This window comes from Hemitrygon akajei, chromosome 7, assembly GCF_048418815.1.
Source record: "Hemitrygon akajei chromosome 7, sHemAka1.3, whole genome shotgun sequence".
Classification (NCBI taxonomy): domain Eukaryota; kingdom Metazoa; phylum Chordata; class Chondrichthyes; order Myliobatiformes; family Dasyatidae; genus Hemitrygon; species Hemitrygon akajei.
Window position 1 is genome coordinate 173,380,936 of NC_133130.1, and position 15,717 is coordinate 173,396,652.

The following is a 15,717-nucleotide window of genomic DNA, read 5'->3' on the forward strand; positions in this document are numbered from 1 at the left end:
CACCTATAACCATCCGAAGATGCGTCGCTTCAACCCAGCCAACGCATACCTTTAACACGCCAAATGCGTTAAAAAAAACACATCATGCAATTTTTTTCCTTGTTGGGGGAGGGGGGTGGGGGGGGGGGACACGCAACATCTCACAAACTCTCTGCACCATTGTAACCATTATTTATTACAAGCGCGAATCTATAGCAACCCGTTTTGGACCGAGATTAAGAGTGTGTCACTGAATTTTACACCGGCGACTTGTTTCTACTCGGGGCACATATAAGATTTATAAAATGTGTATATTTTAATTTAAATATCTTCACATACTGGAAACTTTAAAAAAAACACAAGGAATCCCAAATATTATCATCTAGGTCACTGTTCCTAACTTTCGCCTTATCATTTTCCGGATTTCTCGCTGTGACTTTCTAACAGAGAGGGGTCGGTCGTGCTAAGAGTGTGTCTGCAACTGTAGAACTTTGAGGTAAATGGGCAGAAAGCTCATGTTCTGGATAATTGAGATATTGTTGGATGTCGCCGCAGTCAGAAAATGACAAATGATGCTCGCCCTGATATGGAAATGTAAATATGCATATTTTAAACGGAGACCGTAGCTGCTATCTGATCCGGGTGTTGATAACAGGACCATTCGCCTTGCCCTGATCTCCAAGGCGCGGTTTCTGTGCGAGTTTATCACGAGTTATTGCCGGGTATAAGGTTAAGGCCTTATTTATCGTGGTATCCGTCAGCACCAAAAGGGTTCCGTTAGCAACGTTAGAGCTGAAATGCGCATTAACAACGTTATTTTGATAACAATTAACACCCCTGACTAGTAAAAACTGGGTCAAGTGAGCCAAGTATTTCTGTACCAGCGAGCTGTACGCGCCAGGATGCGATTGTTTAACATATTAACCGTTCCTCAGAACATTGGGAAAATAATTGGGCTTTTTATGGAGAGCAGTGGCATGGACCGCAATGAAATATTTAGAGATGTCTGTGCTTCAGAACGCAGAATAAATACACGGACTAATGAGAGAAGGGCACCGGTGATAGAAAGCGCATCCGTACGGCCCAACGCACCGATTCCCAATATATGAAAACTCTCACCTTTCACGTCGGTGGCGGTCTCTGGGTAGCAATTGGCCACGTTTAACGATTTCCTTCCCTGTCATTTTAACATAAACAAAAACACAGAATTTCCGAAGCGATTAACTCGTCACTAACGCCAGTTCAGATTCGCAGCAGAAAAAAAAACACACACACATTTAAGTCACAATTAACGTGACTTAACAGCCAATTGCTACCTTTTGCTTTTAAAAATAAAACCAAATCTCGTATTATATTTTGTTAGTTTCTTTACGCATTTTTAGACATGATGATTTTTAAATAATATAATAATAATAAAGTAATAGGCATAAAAGTGAAATGTTGCCCACCTGGTCTGCGTATTAGAGGGGCGCCCTATTTATCGGCTGGCAGCGTGACACTGATGGTCGGTCCATCACATTGGCGCACTGTTACAGCGGGCGGGGACACGTCGAAATGTCAAGATGGGGCGCAGAGCCGGCGTGCGGGCGTATGTATCCCTGCGCGGGGCTAACCTCCTCCCCCTTTTCCCTCTTCCACCCCTCCTCCTCCTCTTCCCTCCCTCCCTCCCTCCCTCCCCTCCCTCTCCGGCGCAATACCAACTCGCTCGAGAGAACGCTGCATGGCACATTCACATCCGCGCAGCCAGGGAAAACCTACTGCCTGCTTTTGGGATTTCCTCCTAGTTAATTTCCCTCTCTCTCTCTCCCTCCCTCTCTCTCTCTCGCTCTCTCTTACAAAATAGCACGAGTCGATTGAATTGCAACTTTTTTCCCAGTGAGTTTCAGTCTTCAGACTCTCTTGCCTTAAGGTGCTAATAAGTAGACGTTTATTTAATAGAAGTTCCCTTGTTCCCCCCCCCCCCCCCCCCGAACAAACCGGTACAAGTGTTGACTGACTATCAATTATCCACAATACTGTTAAAAGACTTCCCCCTCCCCCCTCCCCCCCGCTCCTCCCCGCTCTCTCCCCCCTCTCCCCTCCTGTGCATGTGAACGTTTGTAGGACATAGTATTGATTGTACTTACAGCTTTGCATTAAAAGTTGCACTTTGCGAGCGCCGGGGAGCGAGCCAGGCCGCCGTTTTGTACTGTGCTGTAAGTGATCTTAAAGGATGGCTCTCACAACAGGTCCCGAATCACAGGTTAGGCGCCTGAAGAGAACCTCCGGCTGCCCGAAGATGTTGGACGGGACAAAAATGGAGGAGCTCCCGTTACGTTCAGGTCCAACCACCCTGGGAATGCTTATAGGTAAATAAACACTTTGTAAACTTTATTTTCCCTTGCTCTTATTTTATATGAAGTCAGTCATTGCTGTCATATCGCTGACTGTTACCACAGGCGAGGCTCACCGGCACCGGGAGGATTGTTATTTTATTTACTAAGAATATTCTAAGAATATTTCCAGTCGAACGAGTTTGTGGTAAGAGATTTTGATAAATATAAGCACCACGGTGGACGACTTCGACATGTTATTTTCCGAATCGCTTCGCTTTAGCGCGACACGTTCTGTGGAGCTGTCAGTGAACTGATTCTTGCTTTAAAACTAGGGAGGGTATATAAACCAGTACTCTGTGTTGCCCCGGTTGGGAGTCTCGGATCGATGATTTCTTTAGAAATAGTCGCTTCGATTTATAAAGATTAATCGCAGTCGGCGAGGATTAAAAATGATAATATTGTCCTCAGGTTCTGAATGCAAGCATAAGGAAGTTTGTGATGGTTGTCAGCGACCTATAGAAGACCGTTTTCTGATGCGAGTGAACGATGCTTCCTGGCACGAACATTGCTTGCAATGTACAGTATGTCAACAACCACTCACCAGGAGCTGTTATTTTCGAGACAGAAAACTTTACTGCAAGCCCGACTATGAACAGTAAGTCTGTGCACATTTCATCTCGAGTATGCGAGTCTACCGCACTTCAGTAAGTTTGGATTGAAGGCCTTGTTTAATATAACGCCATAACATTCCCCCCCCTCACTTTTTTTGTTGGAAATACAGTGCGGCGATTTTACCCCCGAAAATATAGTTTCCATGGTAACCCTTCGCTATCCATTCACGGTCATTTTCTTCTTCTTAAGCCCATTACCCCTACTGGGGCAAAGGCCGCCGAGAGCAGCTCGCAGGAGTCCTCTGTTCTGGACCAGTCCTTCAAGTTGCTTCCCTAGGTGACGCCTATCCTCGGAGATCGTTCCTCTCCCAGGGACAAGGCCTTTGGTGCCTCCGTTGGCGTTTCTGTAGCTCCGGGTTTTTACGGGATGGGGTTGCTAGCCCCCATGCCCAACCCTCCTCCTTTTGCTCCCGGGCTTGGGACCGTCCATGGCGGAGTTTACTGTCATTATAGCTTGTGTTATATTTAAATCTGAAGATCACAAATAATCGTTACCAAAACAAAACAAAAAAAAATTGGGCCTGTATATCTAATGAATTGTTTCCTTGTTGCATTTGCATAAATTCCATAAATTCAAAGTTATCGTGATATTGTCATTTTAACTGCTTCTAGTAAAGCCGATTTGTATTGGTTCGACTCGGGACCTGTAACGAGCGATACGTTTTGTTTTATCGAGATTGTTTGGAATACGATTTGGATTTGTCCGGAACACTTATAGCTCAAATGCTGGGCACGCTATTTTTCATGGATTACTCCAGGCCGAATCTATCCCTTAATAGTTGTATTTGACAATTATAAAATGGATTAATAATAATGTATTTATTACCTCCATTGGCCAAGGTCGGTGGGGGTTTGTACGTCCAGTGATTCTTTGTCCTTGATCACCTTAGAGCCCAGATTTACCTCATTATTGGCCACCTAAAACAAGAATTAGTCGCGGACAGGCATATTCGCAGCGCGCGGCACGGATCATATTGTTGTAACGCACACGCGTCGTTCTTGTAAAGACAAAAAAAATCTCTGTACAAATGAAACGTGTGTGTTGCATTTTAATTATATCTAAGCATCGAGGGAAGGGGTGGATTTTAGAGGTGATATCAGATCACAAATTCTGAATGAGGTCGCTTCAAACTTACCTTGATTAGAGATAACAAAACCAAGGGGGTGGGGAACGGCCCCGGTGCCTTCGATTTATTAAACGAAAGGTGCCCGGCGCTCTGAGATATTAAAATGGGATAGAATCGGGAGCTTGTGTTCCTGCTGCCGGTCGCAGGTGTTGAGAGAGCAATTTATCTTCTATTTTCAGTTCGGATGTCTGCTCTTTATGGGCAAGGGAATCCGATCACCTTGCCCAAAGCGAGCAAGTTGTGCAAGAAATGGGTGGCGAGCAATTTTTTTTTTACCCCCCAAAAAAAGCCAAGCCCCGTAGCAGAATTTCACACATACACAGAGCTCTCTGAGTCGACAAACACAGGGACAAGTTGGCCCGTTTGAAAACGAGCAGCCGCGAGTCTACCGTCACCCAACTCACCAGCTACCTCTGACAAGCCCCGGGGTGGCAGAGCGTTGGCGCGGTTCGAATTGTAAACTCTGTAATTTGGAGACTGTCAGGTGACAATGTACAAGAGATGGTCAGGAGCGGGTTTACTCCTGCGAAATGTATATCCCTGTTTCTGGTCTGGGGTTACCCTCGGCCTGGGAGAACTACCTTTCGGCTAAGTCCGCCTGTCTCTTTAGTTCTTAATCTGTTTTCCTCCTTCCGCATATCGTTAATATGCAAATACTTATACAAATTATTAAAATGTAAGACTACTGCCAGTCCACCTAAATTCTGTTTCATGAGTTTCAGAAATAAAATAATTCCACATCTACACCCAAACTTGCAGCCAGTAATGTAACACACCGTCAGATCCTGAAATGGGCCTTAGAAATAATTTAGTCGTTGGATGCCGTTCTGTCTAATGAAGCATAGATTAATGCAGCGCCGAGTGGGCTTTGAGGACAAACCCGGCCGGTCGCGAGCTTCCAGATTTGCTCGTTCGGTCAGTTTGATCGACAGCGGTCCTTTCCATTGCTATTCCATTGCTATTTTTTTTAAAAAAAAGTCTTGTTGAATCTTCTACATTCTTCAAAAAATACCGATACATTTGCGTGTCATTAAGGGGCAGATGTCGTATCAATAGATCTAGTTAACACATATAACTGAAGGGCAGTAACTGTGTTGGAAAGATAACAGCACTGTTTTTTTTTGAGATATGAAAGGAAGCGAAATGGGCCTTCGTACAAGGTCTGAAATTCACACATCCAGAGTGCGCGATTTCGTCTATTTTGCAACACTATTAAATATACGTTTTAGAAAACAATTATTTCCTTTATATTGGCTTTCTGTTTGACGTTGTGAATAAATTGTAATTTTAGAGAAGTTCGATCGTAATGATAGTTACATTTTTTTTCGGAGGTCTATCAAAATCGAATGAAATTTATTTTTGTTAGTGTTCAATTATATCAAAATGATTGTCCTTGGGAAAGGGAGGGTAGAAAGACAGCGAGAATCGGAGTCGAGTGTAGTGAAAAGGAGGTGTAAAGATAAAGGAGGTGTAAAGATTAAGGTGTATATATGTATGTGGGTGCGCGGGGCGGTAAGTGGGGTCATTCGGTATCTAGAGCAGGACATGGATGGGGGGCCAGTTTGTATGTGTGGGTCAAGGATGTGTGCAAGGGGAGAGGGAGGGTGCAGGGGGAGAGGAGTGAACTAATTGAACTAAGCGAAACCAATTTCGTTTTTTCTCGCGGTGAAGTTTGTCGGCATAAATCTCAGACCTGCCTCAGGAGTTGCTTTTTTAAGTATTTTTGAATATCACGGTCAAGTTGTTAACGCTGATAGCGCTGCTTTGAGGCAAGTTATCAATTCTAATATTAATACAGCAGTAAAAATCTATAATTAAAGTACATTTCATTCCAGACCGCTGACTTATCCCACATAATGACAGAAACGCCGCCAGCTTCCTTGAAAATTGACTCAACTTTTATAACGTTATAACTTTTCATAAGTTTCAAGGTCGTGAGTGATGTACGAAAGGTTTACAACAGCCGGTGTTGATATAACATGGTCGGGATAGGCGGTCATCTGCTACCCTGTGTGTGTGTGTGAGTGTGTTTTAAATGAGGTTCAACCAGACCTTTAACATCTGGGGGATTTCCATTTCCAACGCATTTCAGAGTGTAGTCGCTGTCTGGATCTGAGAATTGAATAGTTTTAAGTTGCAAACCCTTGGCCAAAATCGTTAAAATTGGAGGCATCCTCTGAATGAACATTCCTGAGGGTCAGACGGCGATTCTGTGTTCAAACACCGTACTGTATGTTTTCGACACATTGAGAACTCTCGGTAAATTATGTCTTATGTGGCTAGTGGCTTTTAATAACCGTGAATTAGATGGGTTATACCAAGCGAACGGTGGAGTTTATCCGGACGGCATGGTCGCTTCACTCAACGAGCGGGGGGAGGCAAAACATTGAGGAACTCAAAACCGAGCGTTGATATGTTAAGCCGGCATTCCGTGTGTGAGTGTGAGTGAGTGTAAGTATGTGTAAGCAGTGAAGTCACTTTTATCCACATTCAGGCCCATGGATCTATATATATATATATGTAGATAGATCCCGTTTAAACTTAAAATAGTGCAAATAACCAAAATCAATGAAAACATGCTGAAATCTGAGAGGACTAGATATAAGCAGAAGATGTAAATACAAGTAAATACATAAAATAAAATAAGTTCGAAAGGAATAAATAAATAATATTGCGGATAGTTAGCACGTATTACAAGTACAAAGAGAGCGAGTGCCCGTTTCTTGAATGATAAAACCGCCGTACTGGGCGACGGTTTAGACATGCGGGTTTTAAATCCTATTTCCCAGTTCAGTCCAACCCGAGTCTGACTTCGCGCGGTTACATATATTATTGTTTTGTTTGTTTTTGTGTCTCCCTCCTTGCGGTCGGCATGAATTGTTTTTGCGTCTTGGTAATCTGTAAACGAGGCACATACAAAAAAAAAAACCCGCAACTCAAAATAAGGCGACTGCGTTTTACCTAACAACAAGTTGTTTTGATTCTCAGATTGTGGCCAATATTGAGAAGCCCTGCTTCACCAGCAGAGCTGTATTAAATAAAGGGTAAACATTTATAAGTGACCATAACAAGTACTTTACAATATGGTTGGGGAAATTGCTGTCGTTGAAATATAATCATAGAAATGGCCAGAAGCACACGATTGAGGTGTCTATACTATACACTGTACATAAGAAAATTTGGAAACAGAAAGGGAAGTTAGAGGTAAGATTGTTGATTGACATAATATGATCCGGCAGTCACTAGTTTGTGAATAATTTAAATTTAATTGCATTGTACTGTGGAAGGAAATTCAGTTCAAGCCTCACAGTTAAAACTGTGCATTTTGTCCTGATTTTGTGTTTCCCTAGTCCAGGAGCGGTTGAATATCTAACATTTTGGACTACCTCAGAATGGCAATTATTTGCAAACACTTGTTTGCACAAATATGCTTGGTGCTGTCTAGGTGGACTGTGGTAGAGTGCTTCGTCTGAATTCTCTCATCAGAAGTCTCCAATAAATTTATTCACTGACTAGCTCTGTGCCCTCACAACACAAAGGCTTCATTCGCTTGACTTCAAATCTGTTTTTGCACAAGTTTCTGACTTGTGTCTGAATGCTGCTTATTTCAGTGAAAAAAAAAATTGTTTCACCAAATTTGGGGGATTTCCAGAAAGAACCGGTGCAGAGTACTTATAAAACAACATAAAAGCTCAGCCCCACATAGCTGTCCATTGCATTACCACACTTCATGCCTGTCACTAAAATTTAGACCCTTTTTATATATAGGGGTTTAACATGGCTACTTCAATCACGGGGGCATAATAGTACTCTGTAAGACGCCTGGCGACAAACAAAAGACAACAACTATTACTTTGCATCAACTTTTGTCAGGCATTGACTAGGCTTCCCAATGGGGCCTTAAGTGGTTAGTGGCAACAATGTGAATTTCATAGCAACAGCATGAAAATCCATCGCCCTGGATACTGGCAGTAAATGCTTACACAGAGAAATCTTGCCGAGGTTTCTGCGCTTCTGGAAGGGTTCCTTTCTACTGCGGGTCCAAGGTTGTGTCCAGTCACCACTGGGTCAAGGAAGTGTTTCGTTATAAAGTTTGGGGTACATAAATAACTGACAACCTGTTGAGAAATCCGGCCACCTCGCACTGATCTGGTATAAAATAATTTGAATTCACTAGTCAGCTGCACATTGGCCTAGATGTTAAGCAGTGAAGTCGGGATCTGCAGACTGTTCGGCAGCGAAAGGGTTTATACTTATTAACCTCTGCTGAATCATGGTACCTGGTGTGACATGACATGGCAACCTGCTGTGAACATCACCACGGAATGACAGTGACAAACATTTAATGAGACGGGGTGCAGCCACATAAATCAACAGCTCTTTGGAAGAGCACTGGTTTTGAAATACTTTTACAAGTAGGTATGTTCAGCATGGTAACCCGCAGTTTATTTTTCTGCGTCTCCTTATCGGACTATTTAAACGTGTGAGAAGTGTATTACAGTAATTTTCTTTCGTACTCCAAGAAACGGGCACTTTCTCCGGTAAAAGAGCGGACCCAGCCCCGTGAAGTTGATGATTTCTGATTTATCAATTGCAATGAAGTTCAATTGGGGAGGTCTACCCGTATAACACAAGAGATTCTTCAGATGCTGGAAATCCAGAGCACTACATACAAAATGCTGGAGGAACTCAGCAGGTCGGGCTGCATCTAATGAGAGGAATAACCAGTCGACGTTTTGAGCCCAGAGTCTTCGTTAGTCCTGATGAAGGGTCCCGGTCTGAAACGATGACGGTGTATTCTTCTCCATAGATGCTGCCTGACCTGCTGAGTTCCTCCTGCATTTTGAGTGTGTGCTCTGTTGTTCCAGCATCTGCAGAGTCTCTTGGTGTTTGAAGTTTGCAAGTGCACAGCTCATCTCCATAGCGCTACAGGTACATACCTGGGGTCTGCAGATTTGTTTGCTGCAGTTGAAGATCGAGTGCTCAGATGCTGAATTCACTGCAGATCATTGACTGAATCTTGGCTTAGTTTGATCAGTTTCCTAATCATTCTGTAGATTACCTCCACTCTGGTGGGAAGCATGTTGGGGAGGTACAACACTTCATTTATTTATAGACACAGTGCGGAACAGGCCATTCCAGCCCAACAAGCCACACTGACCAACAACCCAGCTATTTTAACATAGGACAATCTACAGTGACCAATTAACCTACTCACCAGTATGTCTTTGGAATGTAGGAGTAGACTTGAACACCCAGAGGAATTCCACACGTTCACACGGAGAACAAACCAACTCCCTGCAGACGGTGTCGGAATTGCACTCCGAGCTCCAGTGGCCCAAGCTGTAATGGTGTGGTGCTAACCAGTACACTGGGGAGAAGGGCTGAAAGAGGTACCTGTACCAGTCTGCGTGGTGATTGGGTCTGTTCCCAGTCCGCTGAATGATAATGAATTGGTGGTAATTGCACTGTCAGCTTCAAGGCCGATCACCTGGTGCACGCAAAACTCAATGAAGGCAGCAGAAGAGGTGTGTCATTTCTCAATTTTCTTAAGCACTCACCTCGTTAAGAACTGGCCATCATGGATCCCAGAGAACTGTCGTAGAAGCAAGTCATGCTTAACCCCAAGGGAATGTTAAAGCAAAGGAGAACTTGTTCACTATAAGAGGGTTGTAAACTCATCTGTCCATCACGGGCACTCGCCTTCCTGGCGTCAAAGGTGATGCCTCAAAAAGGTGGCATCCATCATTAAGGACGCTCCCCCCTCCCCATCACCCAGGCATGCCCTCTTCCCATTGCTGCCATCAGGGAGGAGGTACAGCAGCCTGAAGACACACATTAAATGTTTTAGAAACAGCTTCTTTCCCTCTGCCATCAGATTTTGAACGGACAATGAACCAACTCCTGAATGTACCTCACAATTTGTTGCTGTCTTCTTTGCATTATTGATTGATTGATTGATTAATTTATCTATCTATATATTTATATATGTGTGTGTATATATAAAATACTGCATTACATGCATATATATACTGTATCTAAAATACTGTATTACATACACACACATATATGCAGTATTTCTGATTATAATTGTTATTTTATGTATTACATTGTACTGCTGCCATAAAATAACAAATTTCACAGCATATGTCAGTGATATTAAACCTGATTCTGATTCAGGTCCTTCCGAATCTGATCCCAGCGCGTCGGGCAGCTCGTATTATAGCTTCCTGTGTGACCTTGCCAATTCCACCTCACTTCAATCCATTGCCGCTACAGGGTTGTGGAGTCAGGTCTAGACGTGATTCTGGAGGTGAGGGGTGTGACACTCCCTAGTGGAGGCACCGCCTGCTTATTATAGCTCCCACGCTGACTAACTCCTAAACTGGAAAACACTCGGGGAGTTTGTTGCAGAAAATGAGAAATTGTCAACTTCTACAAATGGATTTACTCTTTCCTCCCTGAATTCCAGAGTTTCTCCTACTGGCAAACTTGAGGTTGTTTCAAAACTCTGTGGACTGTTATATTGTGCCTACACTACTTCAATACTTCTACATTCTTTTTGTGTGCATATGTTATATCTATCTCTATAGTATATTTTAGGTATTGCACTGTCCTGCTGCAAAAGAACATATTTCAACATATATGAGTGAAAATGTTCTCATTCTGAGAAACACACACAAAATGCTGGAGGAACTCAGCAGGTCAGACAGCATCTATGGAGGGGAATGGACAGGCGATGTTTCATGCCAAGGTACTACATCGGTCCTAACCTGCTGAATTTTAGCAGAATCTCTTGTATGTTACCCTGGATTCTGCAGAATCTCTCGTGTTTATGATTCTGATTCTGGTCAGCCGTGATCATATTGAATGATGGAACAGGCTCAATGGGCCGAATGGCCTACTCCTGCTCCTAGTTCTTATCCTGTTATGTTATGTTCTATTTATTCCCAAATCTAGTTCACATGCTAATCCTTTGCTTATTGCTTCTGGCTTTGAATCTGGTACCCTCATTTCCCTCTGTCATCTTGCCTCTCTCTATTTCTGCAAGCTGTAACCTCTCTGTGTGCTGCTTCCCAAAGTTTTTTTTTTGTCCTGGTATTCAGTTGCCAGGGAAGTTCCCTCCCCTCTCAGTTGTCTCCATCTCACTACCTCTCTGCCCTAAGCATTCTCTTTAGGCGAATCTCAGAATCAGAATCAGGTTTATTATCACCGGCATGTGATGTGAAATTTGTTAACTTAGCAGCAGCAGTTCAATGCGATACACAATCTAGCAGAGAGAAAAAATAATCATAAATAAAATAAAAATATAATAATAAGTAAATCAATTACGGTATACGTATATTGAATATATTTTTTAAAACGTGCAAAAACAGAAATACTGTATATTAAAAAAAAGTGAGGTAGTGGACAAGGATTCAATGTCCATTTAGGAATCGGATGGCAGAGGGGAAGAAGCTGTTCCTGAATTGCTGAGTGTGTGCCTTCAGGCTTCTGTACCTCCTCCCTGATCTATAATGTGCGGCGGCACAGTAGCGTAGTGCTTAGCTCATCGCTTTACGGCACCAGCCAGCGATCGCCGATGGGGGTTCAATTCTTGCCGCTGCCTGTAAGGAGTTTATATGTTCCTCCCATGACTGCATTGGTTTCGTTCCACAATCCGAAGGGCATACGGATCAGGGTTAGCGAGCTGAAGGCATGCTCTGAAGTCAGAATAGAACTCAGGACCTCAGACCTGTAAGGTCGCACCACCAGTTTCTGTCCACCCTACCCCGGCAGAGTGGAGGATATGCTGCAGTCACCACAAGAATAATCCAGCCCCTGATTTCTGAGCAAATTCTTGGTTTGGGTTCTCCTTACTGAGTCAGACACAGGCCAATATTTATCAGTGTCCATATAATAAGCTGAGTTGCAATGCCCTTTTTGGCCAGATTTGAACTGTATTCAACTTGGCTCTACTTGAATTGAGACTGCTGCCACAAAATCTATACTGGCCCTTCACATGGGCATGAAGACCAAAGGCTAACATGAAATTTTAAAGATTTAAAGATCAGCGTTATTTGTCACATGTACATCAATACATTGCAACGTACACTGAAATGTGTTGTAATGTGTCAGTGACCAGTATAGACTGTGATGTGTTGGGGACAGACCGCAAGTTTTACTCTGCTTCTGGCACCAACATAGCATGCACACAACTTACTAACCTGCACCCGTGCGTCTTTGGACTGTGGGAGGAAACCTGAGCTTCTGGAGGAAACCCAGCAAGCCATGGGGAGAATGTACAAACTCCTTACAAACACTGGTGGGAACTGAACCCTGATCTTACAACCAGCACTGTAAAGCATTACCATTATGCCCCATTCTCATTCTGTAACTGTATATACAGTAACTCCTCACATTCCTCAGTAAATAAATTCCTTTCTGAATAGTATGGAAACTGAAATACAGCTTTAAAAAATTGAAATGCAATTAAAGTAATATGATAATACTGTAATTAAATCAATATTGTAAGAGTACTTGATGAGTATTCAAAATTTAAGAAGTAATGCATTTCTGTGCTGTGATAATGTGCTCCTTTATTTCATAGCAGTCTTTACCATTTTCGTTGAAGCCCAAATTTGCTTAATCAGTATTTGCAAATGCAAAGCAACACACCTAAGATGCTGGAGGAACGCAACAGGTCAGACAGGACTCCTGACTCCCGAAGAAGAGTCTCCACCCACAACGTCGACTGTTTATTCATTTGCATAGATGCCGCCCGACCTGCTGAGTTCCTCCGGCATTTTGTGTGCGTTGCTTTGGATTTCCAGCATCTGCAGATTTTCATGTGTTTGCAAATGCAGTTCTGTGTTTGGACTCTAAATGTTATTCTATTTGTAGTTGTTCAACCAAATATTTTTGGAAGAGTTAGTACCTAACAGTAAGTTTTACAGCCCCTGTCACATCCCATATCAGTGCCACTCTGCTCTGAATGACAGCTGCATTTACTTTCTAAAACATTGGGAGATTTGCTTAACCAGATTTTGATTAACCTTCCTTCGCTCCTTGCCCCCAGCCGTTCTCCTCCTCAGACAGCAGCTGTCGTGGAGCCAGTTGAGGAGTGTGAAGAATTTTTGGGGAGAGCTCAACATTAGGGAATTGCGCTAAGGTTGGCAGGATTAGAGTACACCTCCTTCTCTCCCTGTTTATATTGCTGATACTTGAAAACAAAACTATTTCTCAATTTACTGAACAAATAGAAGCCTCCTCTTTTCTGGGGAAATTAACTCTCCCATCAGCAAGTGGAGGAACCTAAAAAGAGGTGAGAGACTAATTCTAAACACAAGAGATTCTCCATTCTCCTCTCCTATTAGATTCCTTCTCCAGCCCTTGGCCTTTTCCACCTGTTACCTCACAGCTTCTTATTTCACCCCTCTCCCATCAATTAGGCTTTACTTATCACCTTCCAGCTTGCCCCCTTCCTCTTTCCCCCCACCTTCTTATTCAGGCATCTTCTCCCCCTTCCTTTCCAGTCCTGATGAAGGGTCTTGGCCCAAAACCTCAACCGTTTATTAATTTCCATAGACGCTGCCTGACCTTCTGAATTCCTCTAGCATTTTGTGTGTGTTGCTTGAGAGACTAATTCTTGCTGCTTTGTTAACTAGAGTTTGTTTGTTGGTTATGACGTGGGCAATCACGGTCTTTCCATCACCTGGATTGTTCTTCGTAAATTTTTCTACAGAAGTGGTTTGCCATCACCTTTTTCTTCCAAGCAATGTCTTTACGGGATGGGTGATCCCAGCCATTATTCATACTCTTCAGAGATCGTCAGTGGTCGCATAACCAGGGCTTGTGATATGCACCGGCTGCTCATACGACCATCCACTACCTGCTCCCTTGGCTTCACGTGATCATGTTTGGGGGCTAAGCAGGTGCTGCACCTTGCCCAAGGGTGACCTGCAGACTAGTGGAGGGAAGGAGCGCCTTACTCTACCTTTATTAGAGATGCACCTCCACCCTCCCACCCTGTCAATTAGAATAAGGGTGACTAAAGAATTATTTGAGGGGGAGCACAATGTGCCTTGCATCAGAGTGAGCAATTGTTCTAGAACAGAGTAACGCCGCACAGAAATAGGGCCTTCAGTTCACAATGTCCATGCTGGAAACAAACACTGATGCCATTTACCAACCCTTGCACCTTTGTCCTGCTGTCCTAGATACTTGAATGTTGTGGAGGTATCTGCTTCCACCACCCACTCTAGATTTCAACCATTGAAGCCCCTCATCCCAGGGCACTGACAGCAGCTGACCAGGGTGCCCTGTCCTCGGCCACTCTTTCAAGCTGCCCCCAATTATGCACTAGGCGAAGATCCTTCCTCTTCCAGGGCTGAGGTCTTTGAAGCTTTTGCTGGTGTTTCTGTAGCTCTTAGTTTTGCTAGCTCCATGGCCAACCTTCTTCCTTTTGCAGCTGGGTTTATTTATTACTTCTCGAGGGCAACTAGGGATCGGCTTAGCTGGATGCCCACATCCCGTAAATGAATAAATTAAAAAAAAATAATTGAAATTCAGCATGGGCAAGCAATTTTGGCTGATAACAACCTGCAAAGGTACATAAATACTATTGATAACCCATGGGTGAAATTGACTCTTAAAATATGGAAAACTACTATAAAAGAATATAATCTAGAGGGAGATATTGCAATTCTTAAATGGTGTGCATATGACTCGGATTTTATGCCGAATAAACTGGATGCTAGATTCAAGGACTGGACAGCTAAAGGAATAATAGTTCTTTACAACATAATGAAAGAAGGAACACTGTTCAGTTTTGAAATGCTTAAAGAGAAACACTTATTAGAAAAACAAAATTTTTATCGGTATTTACAGATGCAACAATATGTTAATAGGACGCTTAAAAATGTAACCAAGGCAAATACATGCTTGATAGAGCTATTTAGAAAAGCATATAATTCAGATAATGGTAGTAGAATAATTTCAAGCATGTATAAGGGTTTGTCAAATCTTAAAACACATTTGACTTCATACATTAAAACAAAATGGGAGAAGGAAGGAGGGATAATTATATCTGAGGAAGAATGGACCATAATATGGAGGTATCAATGGAAGTGTACCAGTTCACAGAAATTGAGGGAGTTTGGATGGAAAAACTTGATAAGATATTTTATTACACCCTCTCAGAAATCCCATTATGATAGTAACCTCCCTGTTTGCTGGAGAAATTGTGGAAATCAAAATGCAAATCATTATCATATTTTTTGGGACTGCCCTGTTATCAAAGACTATTGGAGGGGGATACACAATGCCCTACAAGACATCTTTAAATGTGAAATACCCTTGGAGAGTAAGACCATATATTTTGGGTATATACCTCAAGAATAGTTGAAAAGAGATAAATATTTAATGAATATACTGTTGGTGGCTGGTAAAAAGACTCTTACTAGGAAATGGTTATCACAGGAGAGCCCAACTTTAAATGCGTGGATGGAAATTACAATGGACATTTACAAAATGGAGAAGATAACAGCATCTGTTAATCATAAGCTGGAACAATTTGATTCATACTGGGGAAAATGGTTTAACCACATAATGCCTCATAGGCCTGATTTTATTCTCACAAATCAA

The 15,717-nt window shown here is 42.7% G+C and overlaps 1 protein-coding gene and 1 long non-coding RNA gene across 9 annotated transcripts in view; one reads left to right on the forward strand and one right to left on the reverse strand.

Annotated features, from left to right (window-relative positions):
- LOC140731185 (uncharacterized) overlaps positions 1-1,532 on the reverse strand; it is a 118,563-nt gene extending 117,031 nt beyond the window's left edge. For all 3 annotated transcript variants that reach the window (XR_012099742.1, XR_012099740.1, XR_012099741.1), the window contains exons 1-2: positions 1,428-1,532; positions 1,099-1,156 (exon numbers count right to left, since the gene is read on the reverse strand). This is a non-coding gene — a long non-coding RNA (uncharacterized lncRNA). The remainder of the gene's footprint in view (positions 1-1,098; positions 1,157-1,427) is intronic.
- LOC140731183 (LIM/homeobox protein LMX-1.2) overlaps positions 1-15,717 on the forward strand; it is a 256,812-nt gene that overhangs the window by 5,358 nt on the left and 235,737 nt on the right. For 2 of the 6 annotated variants that reach the window (XM_073052629.1, XM_073052630.1), the window contains exons 2-3: positions 2,208-2,327; positions 2,763-2,949. The exons of 1 other annotated variant lie outside the window; for it this stretch is intronic. In XM_073052629.1, the coding sequence (XP_072908730.1) occupies positions 2,258-2,327; positions 2,763-2,949 (257 nt within the window). In that variant the 5' untranslated portion in view covers positions 2,208-2,257. Of the gene's footprint in view, positions 1-1,688; positions 1,855-2,126; positions 2,328-2,762; positions 2,950-15,717 lie in introns of those variants that run through there. 3 more of the 6 variants (XM_073052626.1, XM_073052627.1, XM_073052628.1) reach the window with 2 other exon arrangements.